At 50.5% G+C, this 12,649-nt stretch overlaps 1 protein-coding gene across 2 annotated transcripts; it reads left to right on the plus strand.

Annotated features, from left to right (window-relative positions):
• The first annotated feature begins 580 nt into the window (after nucleotides 1-580).
• Nucleotides 581-3,175, plus strand: DUSP1 (dual specificity phosphatase 1). Of its 2 annotated transcripts, XM_027901362.1 has the most exons (4): nucleotides 582-1,036; nucleotides 1,151-1,299; nucleotides 1,394-1,613; nucleotides 2,113-3,175. In XM_027901362.1, the coding sequence occupies exons 1-4, from the start codon at nucleotides 664-666 to the stop codon at nucleotides 2,481-2,483; spliced, it is 1,113 nt and encodes a 370-aa protein (XP_027757163.1). In that variant the 5' UTR covers nucleotides 582-663; the 3' UTR covers nucleotides 2,484-3,175. The 2 variants fall into 2 exon arrangements, with proteins under 2 accessions (XP_027757155.1, XP_027757163.1); XM_027901354.1 differs by having other exon boundaries at nucleotides 581-1,299.
• Nucleotides 3,176-12,649: the final 9,474 nt, after the last annotated feature.

Here is a 12,649-nt window from a genome sequence, read left to right on the forward strand (position 1 = left end):
AATACTGGAGGGGGCTGTGAGGTCTCCTCACAACCTTCTCTTCTCCAGGCTGGACAATCCCAGTTCTCAGCCTTTCCTCACAGCAGAGCTGCTCCATCCCTCTGATCATCTCGGTGCCTCCTCTGGACTCACTCCAAGTGCTGTCCCGGCTGGGCCCTCAGGGCTGGAGGCAGCGCTGCAGGGGGGTCTCACTGAGCGGGGCAGAGGGGCAGGATCCCCCTCCCTGCTGCCCACGCTGCGGGATCAGCCCAGGACACACACGGGGGGGGGAATCTGGACTGTAAGCGCACGCGGCTGGGTCATGCTGTGTTTTTCTCCAACCAAACATATATATTTCTATGTGTATGTGTACAAATACGCGGGTCTGTGTGTCTGTCCGTGCGCGCTCCCGCGTCTGTCACCCCTGAGAGTGCGGCGCGCGCACCCGGTGACGTCACGCCGGCGGGGCCGGCCGCGCCCGGGCTGGCGCGGGGCCAGGTTGACGTCACCGCCCTCCCCCCACCCCGGCCCCTTCCCACGTGACTCCGCTCCATTGAGAAAACGCCGTCCCGGCGGCGCGGCCCGATATAAAGGGCGGGAGCGGCCGGGACACGGGGACGTCCCGGGACAGCAGCACCGCTGGCACACACCGCGCCTGCCTTCCCCTGCCCCGCACCCCGAGCCATGGTGAACCTGCGGGTGTGCGCGCTGGAGTGCGAGGCGCTGCGGGCGCTGCTGCTGCAGGAGCGCGGCGCGCAGTGCCTCGTCCTCGACTGCCGCTCCTTCTTTTCCTTCAACGCCGCGCACATCCGCGGCTCCTGCAACGTCCGCCTCAGCACCATCGTCCGCCGCCGCGCCAAGGGCGCGCTGGCCCTGGAGCACGTCGTGCCCAACGAGGAGCTCCGCGCCCGGCTGCGCCAGGGGCTGTTCCACACCGTGGTCCTGCTGGACGAGCGCAGCGCCGACCTGGACGCGCCCAAGCGCGATAGCACCATGCTGCTGGCGCTCGGCACCCTCTGCAGGGAGGCCCGCGGCGCCCGCATCTGCTTCCTCAAGGGTGAGTGGCTTCGCGGCCCCTGGAGGGGACGGGGGGGCTGGCTCGGGGAGCCCCGCTCGCCGCCCGGCCCCGCGGCGCTCACCCCGCGCCCCTCTCCCCGCTCTGCCCCCGCAGGAGGTTACGAAGCCTTCTCGTCCGCCTGCTCCGAGCTCTGCACCAAGCCAGCCGCCCCTGCCGGGCTCAGCCTGCCCCTCAGCGCCAGCCCCGCGCCCGGCAGCGCCGACTCGGGATGCAGCTCCTGCGGGACTCCGCTGTACGACCAGGTGAGCGGGGACCGGGTCCGGCACGGCGAGGGAGCGGGGGATGCCGCGGCACACCGGGCGGGGGGTAACCGGTGCTCTGTCCTCTCTGTTCCAGGGCGGGCCAGTGGAAATCCTGCCGTTCCTGTACTTGGGCAGCGCGTACCACGCCTCCCGAAAAGACATGCTGGACGCTTTGGGGATCACGGCGTTAATCAATGTCTCGGCCAACTGCCCCAACCACTTCGAAGGTCACTACCAGTATAAAAGTATCCCCGTGGAGGACAACCACAAGGCGGATATCAGCTCCTGGTTTAACGAGGCGATTGATTTCATAGGTAAATGAGCTCTCCTCACAGTCTGTTCTTTTTGGGGGGTTAATATATGGGAAGTGATTTTTGGGCATTGTTTTCCCCCAGTAAAACCTGTATTTGAGATTGGGGAATTTCTTCCCATTGGAAAGATATACTCTGGGAAGGTTTCCCTTAATTTTATTTTACTCAGGGGCATAATCGTAGCTTCATAAAGCTTTCTGAAACCTTCAATCAAGAGGCACTAGTCTTGCAGAAAAGAGTTAATGAATTTAAACGGATCAGTATTAAAGTAATCTTGCAAGACTGCTAAAGTGACCTGGAGGAGCTATTAGTGTAATTGGAATTAGAGCCCAGAATGAAAATAGCTGTTTTCCTCAGGACAAAGACTCCCTTTGTCTACAAAGCTCCGGGTGCACCTATTAGGAAGGGATGGATTAAAGAAATGTAAAACAGCAGCCTGTGCTTTTCCCACCTCTGGAAGCAGTGGGACTTGTTTGTTAACTGTGAGCTTTAATTCTTTCAGACTCTGTTAAAAACGACGGAGGAAGGGTATTTGTGCACTGCCAGGCTGGCATCTCCCGGTCGGCAACCATCTGCCTTGCTTATCTCATGAGGACCAACAGAGTCAAACTGGATGAAGCCTTTGAGTTTGTGAAGCAGAGGAGAAGCATCATCTCCCCAAACTTCAGCTTCATGGGGCAGCTGCTTCAGTTTGAGTCGCAGGTCCTTGCCCCCAACTGCTCAGCAGAGGCCGGGAGCCCCGCTATGGCAGTATTGGACAGAGGAGCATCCACCACCACAGTCTTTAACTTCCCGGTCTCCATCCCTGTTCACACCCCGTCCAGTGCTTTAAGCTACCTTCAGAGCCCCATCACTACTTCCCCAAGCTGCTGAAAAGCAGCTGAAAATGTGGTCAGAACTCAGACTTGCTGTCTCAGAAGTGCAATAACTACAGGGACAGTGTCACCAGTCACTTGTGTTTTGTGGGGAGTCATTCCTGCATCCCAGAACAGTGTCGTAAATGGAGAGGAGCTCACCCAGTGCCAGAGAACCAGGTGTTTCTGACTTCTCAAGCAAATATCTGGATTTCTACAGAGATCAAAGGACAATGGCTCTTTGTGTGCTCTTTCTCCTTGTCTACTGTCTGTCCTAGGCCTGCTCCATGTATAGTAGCATGCTCACCAGTATTCCCATTCCTGGACACTTTGAGCAACACTGATGTTGTCCCCTTTTATATGACAGTCCTATTTATTTATTTTTACATTAGTGCATTGTTGTTTGCTGGTTTGTTTGGGGTTTTTTTGCCTTCATAAACCTAAAGTTTCATTTCTAGAGAAACCAAATACCTCAATATTTTTTGGTACTATAATCCTGTGTGTGTATATCTGTCAGCTCTTCTTGTTTCCCAAGCACTGACGTGAAAGCACCAGGCGAGTGCTTTTTTGAGTTGCCAAGGGTCGTATGTTTGCTGATTTATTTATGATGTGAAATAATATATTTCTTCTTATGAAGACATAGTTTTGTTACATGATTATAACTTTTTTTTATACAAACGGAATAAATTATGATATTTCTATTGATCTGTATTATATGTTCTTTAAAGTACTGCAGTTTACAGTCCCAAAACTCCCGTTGAAGCTCCCCGGTGAAGAGCTGTAAGAAATCTGAATCTTCAACTCTGCTGGCCTCAGGGCTTGACTTACAGAAAAATAGGTTTAAAGAGCATAATTGACTAGAAACTACTGCAGCTTCTTAACCTGAGCTTTTCTTTGTCCCCATATAATTATGTGCAGTGGCAGTGAGCCAAGGCTGGTTTCTCAGCAGTGAGGTGGATTTGGTTGTAGTGATGGCCATAGAGCTGTAACAGTTTGAACCAGCTGAGACTTGGGCACTGGGCTACAGTGAATTTAAGTAGTCCTTCTTCTAAAAAGGAGCAAGAGTCTTTATTCCTTGTTTGCTTTTAATGCTTCAAAGGTTAAGTCTAAAAATTAACCTGTTAGCAACAGATCTCTAAGGTTTGGCACAAGTTCACAAAGTGTTTTCTTTTTCTGTCCCACCTTCTTAGTTCCTTTTTGCAACTCAAAATGCCTCTGGTGTCTGGAGTGAGATATTTGGCTTGCTGGGCCATCTCTGTAAACAAATCAGGGCATGACAAGAGATCAGGTAACCAACAAGTCACGGATTCTCTTATCCAGACGCAAATTCTTTCCTCCAGGAGATTATCACTAGAGTGACTTGTATCTAGTGTTGCAGCTGAGGCATTGAAGAGTTTATGTAGCACAGCAAAAGCCAGACAGGAGCTGGAATAGCAGCACCATGGGCAGGAGCTGCAGGGTGAGAGTGACAGGCAGCAAAGGGAGCGGGGTTAGCCAGAACTGCACCTCTCTGTGAGCTGTGGGGGGCAGGGCAGCAGCACTGCTGTGACATCCCCATGCCCCTGGAAGCTGAGGGGGATGAGATGCAGCTGAAAACTTGATTTGCTAGGCAGAGTAGTAATGCTAGTAAAAGGGAGATGGATGCTGAGGAAGCAGTAGGACATTGTGTTTCCATTTGCTCCAGAAGGAGGCCAGTAGTCCCTGTATATATAATATTCAAGGAGTCAGATACTACTTTTGCCCTGTCAAAAATGTCCTTGCTTGGGCAGACAGCAGGTTGTGACTCGGTAAAATCAAGTCATTTGATCCTAATCAAGGCATTGTGATCCTGAGTTTATAGATGAAGATTTCTGTGAGCATAAAGCAGTAGTGCTCTTGTCACGGATCTGGAGACAAGTGAAGCACCACAAACTCCCACTGAAAATCCTGAAAGTTACTTGGAGAATTAATGGTGCTAAAATTCAGGACTCTTCTCCTGGGAAAAGGTGCCCTTGAAGGATGGGATGATGCACTGCTGCCTCTGAAGTTCTTCCACGTGACCTGCCCCTTGGATGCAGCTCTATCGTCAGCACTTGGCGTCAGCCGTCACCAAGTTTCAACCTGACACCAAGGGATAAAAAAAAAATGGAGCAACTAAAAGGAGGAGAGATCCCTGGGCACTGAGAATGAAGTTAGAAACCCTTATTTTCCTAAAGTGTACCTGAACCTCAAAGTGAATATCTTCCCCAAAGCCTGTCCCATGCTGCAAATCCTGCAAACCCCCTTCATCCGTGGAAAGTCCCTTGGCACATTGCACCTACCACTGCTCCCCTGGTTAAATATGCAAGACTGAGCCTTTTTACACCTGCAGTAAAGGGTGGAACAAACTTTCACCTTCAAAGCAAAGCAGAGCTTGTTCAGTGGAAAAATACAACCTTGGCAGCCCTGGCCATGCAACTGATAAAAAAAATCCTGCCTGTTAATCGCAATTCAAACAGAAATCCGCTCCCCGTCAGCCGCGGGAGCTTGTTTATGTGTTTCTTGGAACAATAAAAGTCATTACCTGGCAGCCGATCAGCTTTTATAACCTAAGCAGGCACCTGACAGAGGGGAGCAAAAGAGAGCTGCTTCAGCACAAAGCCCTCTGGGGATCAGCCAGCCAGGGCAGCAGGGCTGCAGTCCCAGCAAGGCACCGATGTGCACTTCCAGCTCTGTGCACATCCAGTGTCCACTTCCAAGGCTTTATTGTGATCCTTCTGCCGTTCTGCATAATCAGAGTCTCACAGTGCCCAGTCTCAGACTCCTGCAAACTCTGTGATTGCACCCGGATCCCAAATTGCTCCCTGTGCAGACAAGGGGAGGATAAGGGGGGATGAGATATCAGAGTGACAATACCAAATGTCATCTTAGGGTGACAGTTTTGGGGAAAGCGAATGGGCTCAGCTGGGGGTTGCTGGGAGTGGGAGGGAAGGAGTGGGATGGGATGGCAGGCTAGGTATGGGCAGAGGAGGAGGCATGAACTGGGCAACGAGGCATGAGGGGTTGAGATGGGCAGTGGCAAAGCTGGAAGATGCCTTGATGGCACAGCTGGGCTGAACTTTGCCCACTATGGATGTGTTAGGGAGGCATTTTTCCTTCTTTCCCCTTATTTATTCTCCTAGCTTTGCTGCTTTGCTGTTTGGAATATCAAGGCACGCAGTTCACCCTGGTTTAGGGCTTTGAACTCCCATTTGCCTGGCTCCAGTGTGAGCTGGCTGTCCCACTGTGCTAGCAGGACTCAGCTGAGACCCATCCACTGGTATCCAACCCATAGAATCCTGGCACACAGCGGGTGAGCATGGGGCTTTCAGTTTATATAAACTTGCAGCTCTACAGTTGCATACATCCCCATGGAAACCACGAGGAGTTTCCCCTTGGTGAGAACGCAGTAACATCACTTCCTGCTGCTGACAAACCAATTTGTCATGAAGTGATAAAAAGGCATGTTTTGTGTTTTCAGGAACTGGCTCCGGGCTTTGTTCCTCCCAAGCCAGAGGCTGCTCACCCGCCCCGAAGGCAAACAATGGCCATTGTGTGCTGTGCAGAGCAGGGATGGGGACACACAGACAAGCCCTTCGGGCCCCCAAAATGCCAGAGTGTGGGCACTGACACCCCAAAGGTTTTAAAGAGAACATCTGGCAGTACTTATCCCTACACATGGGCCTCCATCCAGCACCCACAGACGAGTCCACACAGCCAAAGGGTGTCCATGGCCAACCCACACAGGGACACAGCATATGAAACACATGTAATATTCCCAGCAAGATGCAATGCTCAGGGGTTACAGTATATACCCAGTTATCACATGACAAACAGACTCAAAGCTCCAGATTAGACTCGGGTAATCCCCTTGTCTCAAAGCTTTTGCCTTTATTTTGTAATCAACACTTGGAGAGGTGCTGGGTGTACTCAGGCTTAGGGACTATCCTGTATTAGTCACCCCCAGGATCAGACTAGCAGGGCCACAAGGATATGTGATGCCATTACGTGGAAAAAAGAACATTACATCCAGTTCACACACAGGCAAATCTTGTTTGCCTGGTTACCACCTGGGTTTTTAGCTCTGCCTGGCTCCAGAGTAGCAGAAAGGGCACTGAGAGTCATTTGGAAGTGGTGTTTAAGTGCAGCTCTGTAGATCCCACTCCCCAGCTCTGCAGATGAGTCGCAGTGCAATAGGGAAGGAGAGAAGCTTGTGGTGTGTGACTGTCTAGTGTGGTGAGAAATCACTACACCTCAAACCCCATCTAAACCTGTTTCTGATCTGTTTGCTTGTCCAGCAGCAATGTTTGTGACAGACAGACACCTACTCCCAGTGCAGCCAACGAGACTCCACCCAGGGCCTTTGCCTCCCCAAATCTACTCCCATCCAAGGCTGTAGGGAGGTTGGGAAAACAGCTTAAACACAGCCTCAAATACACTCCTGCTGAAAGAATAAATTAGCTCTGAGGTTTGTGCTGCGTGTGGTTCCCACTACACTCTGTTTCCGACAGTGCAGAGCAAGAGGCCACAGCTGATGGGGAGCTGGCAACCCAGCTGGGAGGCATGGACGAGGTGGACCCCATTAGCACCTCTCAAGGGCATAAATTTTAAGTGGGACCAAGGTATTAAAGGAGTGAAAGCAGCCCTGATGTGAGAAATCTGAGAGTTTGGGGGAGAAGCAGAGTCTTCTGATGTTTTGCTGATTTAATTGGCGTTGCTGTGGGGACTTCAGCTTGGCCCTGCTGGGGACCTGGCTCAGGCTGTGGCTGTGTGACTCTGATCACAACCTCCAAGAAATGAACCTGAGGGGAAGCAGCTGCTGCTGGAGTGGTTAATGGATTCCTGGTTTTCAGAGCTAGTTCCCATTTTGGAAGGGCAGTTGTACAAACCTGTGCCTGTCTGGAAAGCAGTGCCAAGGTCCTACCTGGAGCACGTTGGCTCTGTTATTGTAAGATTCATGGCCAAAACCAGGGGAAAAAGAGGTTTTGTTCTTTGTCCTTACATGGTGTGGGCAGCCTGTTCTCCAGGTGCGGGTTTGGGGTTTTTTTCCTCTCTGTGGGAGTTTTCATGTCCAGGGTTTTCCCGCTGCTGCGTGGCTGTTCATCTCTCCTGCGGTGCCAGGCTGTGTGTGCTGAGCCTGGCCAGCACCAGGGCACAGCTGAGGGGGCTGAGGGCTGGCTGAGGGCCCCGGGAGGCTGATGGGACGGGGGTTTCCTGAGCGGGGTTCTCAAGCTCGTGCATTTGCATGTGTTTCCTGCTAGACACGGAGATGACTCGGTCTGGGCTTCCCCTCGGAGCTGCTGGCACGCTGGGGAGTGGGCGAGATGAGACACCCGTGGGCAGCTTCCAGCTCACCTTAACCCCCAGGGGCCTGGCAGTGGGTGGGGGTGTTCTCCAGGTGGGCGCTCAGCGGTGACGGTTTGGAGTCTGGAGGTCTGAAATGTGTTTCAAGAGCCAAAAGGGAAGATGCTCGTGGAGGTACCGGGCCTGTAGGAATGGAGATGAAGCACAGTTAATAACAGTGGACATTTGTAACCCCGTTACATCTCACCTAGGACTTGTTTGGTGCTCAGGCTGGGTGAGTCAGGCCTGTGGGAACAGTAATCAGCCAGTTCATTCCAGTATCCACATCGTATAGACCATGTTGGGGCTATCACGAGTGCCACAGAAAATGCTTCATTTCTCATAAAAAGGTTATGTATGACACCAGTCCCTCTCATTTCAATACCTTTTCGTTCCCAAACTATAGGCCATGTTTAAAAATAAACTCCCAGAGGACTCTAATATGACGTAGTTACCTTCTAACTCAGTAACCAGTTGGCTACAAATTAACAGGTTCTCACTACACAATTTATTTTTTGAATTGTAGTCTATCTCGGAGCCCAATGTAGCTCCCACCTGTACTAAAACATTAAACTACAGTGTTAATTTTTAGACTTCTAATTTCTGATGCAATTTAATTTAATTTCAAAGGAGGTTTTTTTTGTTCCCCAGCAATTGTGGTAATATCTAATGATGGCTTTTTCATGTCTTTTACACACTGAAAAGAGGTGGTTTATTTTCAGTATATTCTCTAAATTCCTGTCAAAATATCATCTGTGGTAAAATTGTTTCACACACCAGTATCGTGTTCTTTCAGATCTTGTTAAGGCTCTTATTAAGGCAGCTGGGTCATAGCACCGTGTGGCTTTGATGGCACGTTTTTCTAATATAGGGAGAATATAAACTGCAGATGTTCATTATCTCTAATAGTTTTTCCTGAGACTCTGTGATACTTGCAAACTTGCAAGTCTGCAAATACTGGCAACTAGTAACATCTTTCCTTTCTTGTCTTCTGCAATGAGATCATGGTGATTGCAGATATATATATTTCAGGGGGTTTTGGATGATAGGTATCTTCAAAATTGGAACTATTGTTTGCAGTCCCAAATGCTGCACGTACAATCTTTTATCCAGTGACAGGACCTGAGGGAACAGCTGTGTCAGAGGAGGGTCAAGTTGGATACTGGGAAAAGGTTCTTCCCCCAGAGAGTGGCTGGGCACTGAACAGGCTCCCCAGGGCAGTGGTCACGGCCCCAAGGCTGACAGAGCTCAAGGAGTTGTTGGACATCACCCTCAAGGACATGGTGGGATTGTTGGGGTGTCCTGTGCAGGGCAAGGAGTTGGACTGAATGATTCCTGTGGGTCCTTTCCAACTCAGGATATTGTATGACTCCATCTTACATATAAAATATATGACAAAAAGATGTGAACTTTGCTGCTTTTCAGTGATTTAAAGCACCCAGCACTTACTGCCATTAGCCAGGCAATGGGAACACTGTCGATATAAACAAGTGGCCTAAACTATGTAACCATGGCTGGTGGGTCTTTCTTTTTCAATCACGTAAGCGCTGGTTTAAATGTTACATTACAGGATGTTTTCTTGGTCTTTGTTGTTAAAACAAAGACATGAGTCCTACACGCGTAGTCTGTGATAGGATCAGTTGTGAACTCCCTCTGTGTCAGGGCACATGTGGCATTTCCCCTGCGTCCCTTGGGCTTTGCTGGGAAATCAAAGCTCCCAGATGATGGTCTGGGTGCCAGCCTGGCTCTTCTGCAGCCTGGCAGGATCCTGGAGGGGAATTTTAACTCTGCTGTATGGAAGAAATTCTTCCCTGTGAGGGTGGTGAGACCTTGGCACAGATTGCACAGAGAAGCCATGGCTGCCCCATCCCTGGAAATGTTCAAGGAGATGACATCTGGAAACACCTGTAGGTGTCATTGGTGGCTGAATATGAGGAATCCAATTGCTCAGGGCTTTCCAAAGTGCACTAATGCAAAATGCAGCATCTGCTGAGTTTAGTGCAGGGTGAGAGGGACAGTCGAAGCTGGTCAAATGTTGAAACCCAGTCGGCTGCTGTAGCTTGGCTGGAACGTCTGTTGCATCACCGGGATGCTTTAACCCAAATGATTTCTGACTGCCCTGGGAGCTGTGTGAGGAGCCAGCTGCACAGCAGGATCGAACAATAGTCCCCACCCTTTCCTACTGACTGGGAGGAACAGAAGGGAACAAAGCTATTTGCAAGGAGAGAAAAAAAAATCCTTTCGATCTTTGTCTTTCACTCTTCCCACTCCATTAGAAGATTTTCCTCCCTCGCGGAGCCAGCAAACGTCTCAGCGCTGAGCAGCCCCCAAATTTCAGCACCTTCCCTTGTTTCTCTTTATCCTTTAAATGCCGGTCCGCAGGCGCCAATGAAGATGGTTGTTTATAACTGCCTTTTGTTCCTCTGTTTACAGCTTCCCTTCCAGGCTCCAGGGATGGCTGACGTCAGGGTGCTCCATTTGGGCTCCTCATACTTTTATCTGGTGTTAATGCCTTCCATGAGCGGCAGGAATGTGGAGTGCACGGGGAGAGGGGGCCCGAGGAGGGCAGGAGGGAGGCAGGCAGGCAACGCTCAGTCGGGCACAGCGGGTTGCTGCCCACCCTGCCCTCCCTGCCAGGCACCAATTGGTTTGCTGGGGAGCACCATGGTCATTTATGGCCTTGCGAGGGGAGGGCCTGCCCACTGGCACCCCATCCATCCGTCTGTCCGGGCAGCTGGCACAGCCGTACGTGGCACCACGAGCTACGCGCTGGGCTATTTTTGAGATGCCTGGGCTGCATCCCAAGTATAGCGTGCTCTATTTCTGGTGCAAAACGATCTTCCTGGGTGGAGGGCGCGGAGATTTTTTTCGTGTGAAACACATGGGTTTGGAGGCGGGGAGAGAAAGAAACAGCTGGGTACAACTGGAAGGGAGGCACAAGAAAAAGCAGGGAGAGGTGGTGGCCATGAAGGTCTCGCCCAGAGGGAAAGATCTGTGCTTGCTGCTGCTCTAGAGTGCTTGATGCCAATGGTTTGCTCATGGATCAGGAATCAAAAAGGCCTGGGTTTGGTTTACAGCTGGGGTTTGTTGAGGACACTGGAGGGCTTTGCATTTGTTTGAAATAGGCTGCTGGGGAAGTTTGAGATTCCAAAACATTTAATGAGGCTGAAAGGGATGAACAGGGATGCTAAATGCAGAGCTGTAAACTTGCTGGTTGCTTTCACCAATTTTGGACCCGTTTCTAAATCCAGGTCAACTGGATCTCAGGAGCAGGAGAACACCATTTGTTCACTGGGGCTTAAAGAAGCTCCTAAAAAGAATTTACCAAAAGGAGTTGTTTGTTTACCACATGCCTTGCAGTGACCAAGAGGCCTAGAATAGTGCTGGAGGCTCCATTATAGTGGGGATGTCACATTCCTGGGGTAGAAAAAGGAAAGCTCTGCTCCTGCCTCCAGGTGCTGAAGCAGATGGACTATGGTCTGCCAGGATGTTCACTGCAGGAACCAATTTTTACAAGCAGAAACTGATGTACAAGGCCATGGATTGACTCCTCATGGCTGTGGGTTTTGCCAGTGCAACATCTGAAACTGGAGGTCTGAAGTGTTTCCTTCTTCCTGGGCTAGTGATGACACAAAGGGTTCTGAGAAGACAGAAAAGGATGTAAAAGAGTTTTCTTTGAAGTTTAAGAAGAATTTGCCATTTTTAATTTTTCAGCTGCCTTATAAGGACCCTCTCTGCAATGGCAATTGGCATAAAAAGTGCCACGATGTGACACTAATCATGGTGTTAATTCAAGTCCTGTTCTCTGAAACCTGCTGTTCTTTCCCCTCCTCTCACTTGAGCACCAGCGAGAGCTTTTCCTCAATCATAAATTCGAAGTGGAAATATTTGGCATTTCCAAAGTCCATCACGAGACTGACAGCTTTTTCTTTGTGATGTTCTTTTGGAGGAATATTTAGGTTTTTTGAGACTGGATGAAATGTTTCTGACCTATGTTCGCACCCAGAGCTAGGCACTCGTGTCCAGATGGGGTCCCTCAGGGGGAGAACTGTCTAAGGACTGTTTCTCAGGGAGGTCTCCATTCCCAGCAAACTGGTCTGTGCTGGTCTGTGCAGTGCTGCAGCTGGATTTCTCTTGCAACCAGCTGGGGCACTTCACTTCCATGGGCAGGTTCTGCACATGGTGCCACAGCATTTTCAGCCTTTGAGACCTTATTTGTTGCTTATGCAACTGTGAGAAAACAGAGGGAAGGAGGAGCTGAGGGAGGTAAAGCTGCATAGCTCCGTGCTTTATTTGGGTGAATATTGACTGCAGTGGAGAGCCTGAAATCTGTCACAGTGCTTGCTCAGGCTGCTCACCCAGTGTTGCAGCTTCGGCTGGTTTGTTGCTCCATTTCCCCCTTCCCTTGCAAGAGCCAGTTTCCATTCAGTTTAACCCTTGGAGAAGAGGTGCTGATTCTCCCTTCTGTTGCCCTTCCCAGAATGACATAAGTGGATATAAGATATCACCCCGTCAGAAGTGAGACCAGTTGCTGCAGGCTGTTCCCCTTTCAACCTGGCTTTGTACCAAATTACCAATCCTAGATCTGGCCAGAGATCTCAGTTTTCCTCCCCTCCTCCTTCTCCTCCCCTCCAAGCCAGTAATGGGTCTCTGAAAGGTACCTAAAGGGATGAGAAGTGGCTTTGCAAGGAGTGTGGTGTCCAACTGAGCCCCTGCTTGTCAAAGCCAAAGGCTCAGGGCCGTGTTTGCGGATGCACCGCGCTGTTTGTCCTGTTGCCTGGAGGCTGCTGTGATATGTTTATCCTCTTCCTGAGCTGTAGGAACTGCTGTTCCCTCATACTGCAA

Source organism: Empidonax traillii, unplaced genomic scaffold (genome assembly GCF_003031625.1).
Source record: "Empidonax traillii isolate 1590-97213 ecotype Southwest subspecies unplaced genomic scaffold, ASM303162v1 scaffold22:size5013007, whole genome shotgun sequence".
Classification (NCBI taxonomy): domain Eukaryota; kingdom Metazoa; phylum Chordata; class Aves; order Passeriformes; family Tyrannidae; genus Empidonax; species Empidonax traillii.

Excerpts from the sequence above, each read along its gene's own strand:
- DUSP1 (XM_027901354.1), top strand. The coding sequence starts at position 664 with ATGGTGAACCTGCGGGTGTGCGCGCTGGAGTGCGAGGCGCTGCGGGCG. Across the intron at positions 1,300-1,393 it reads GGACTCCGCTGTACGACCAG|GGCGGGCCAGTGGAAATCCT; the intron begins GTGAGCGGGGAC and ends TCTCTGTTCCAG. Across the intron at positions 1,614-2,112 it reads CGAGGCGATTGATTTCATAG|ACTCTGTTAAAAACGACGGA; the intron begins GTAAATGAGCTC and ends TAATTCTTTCAG.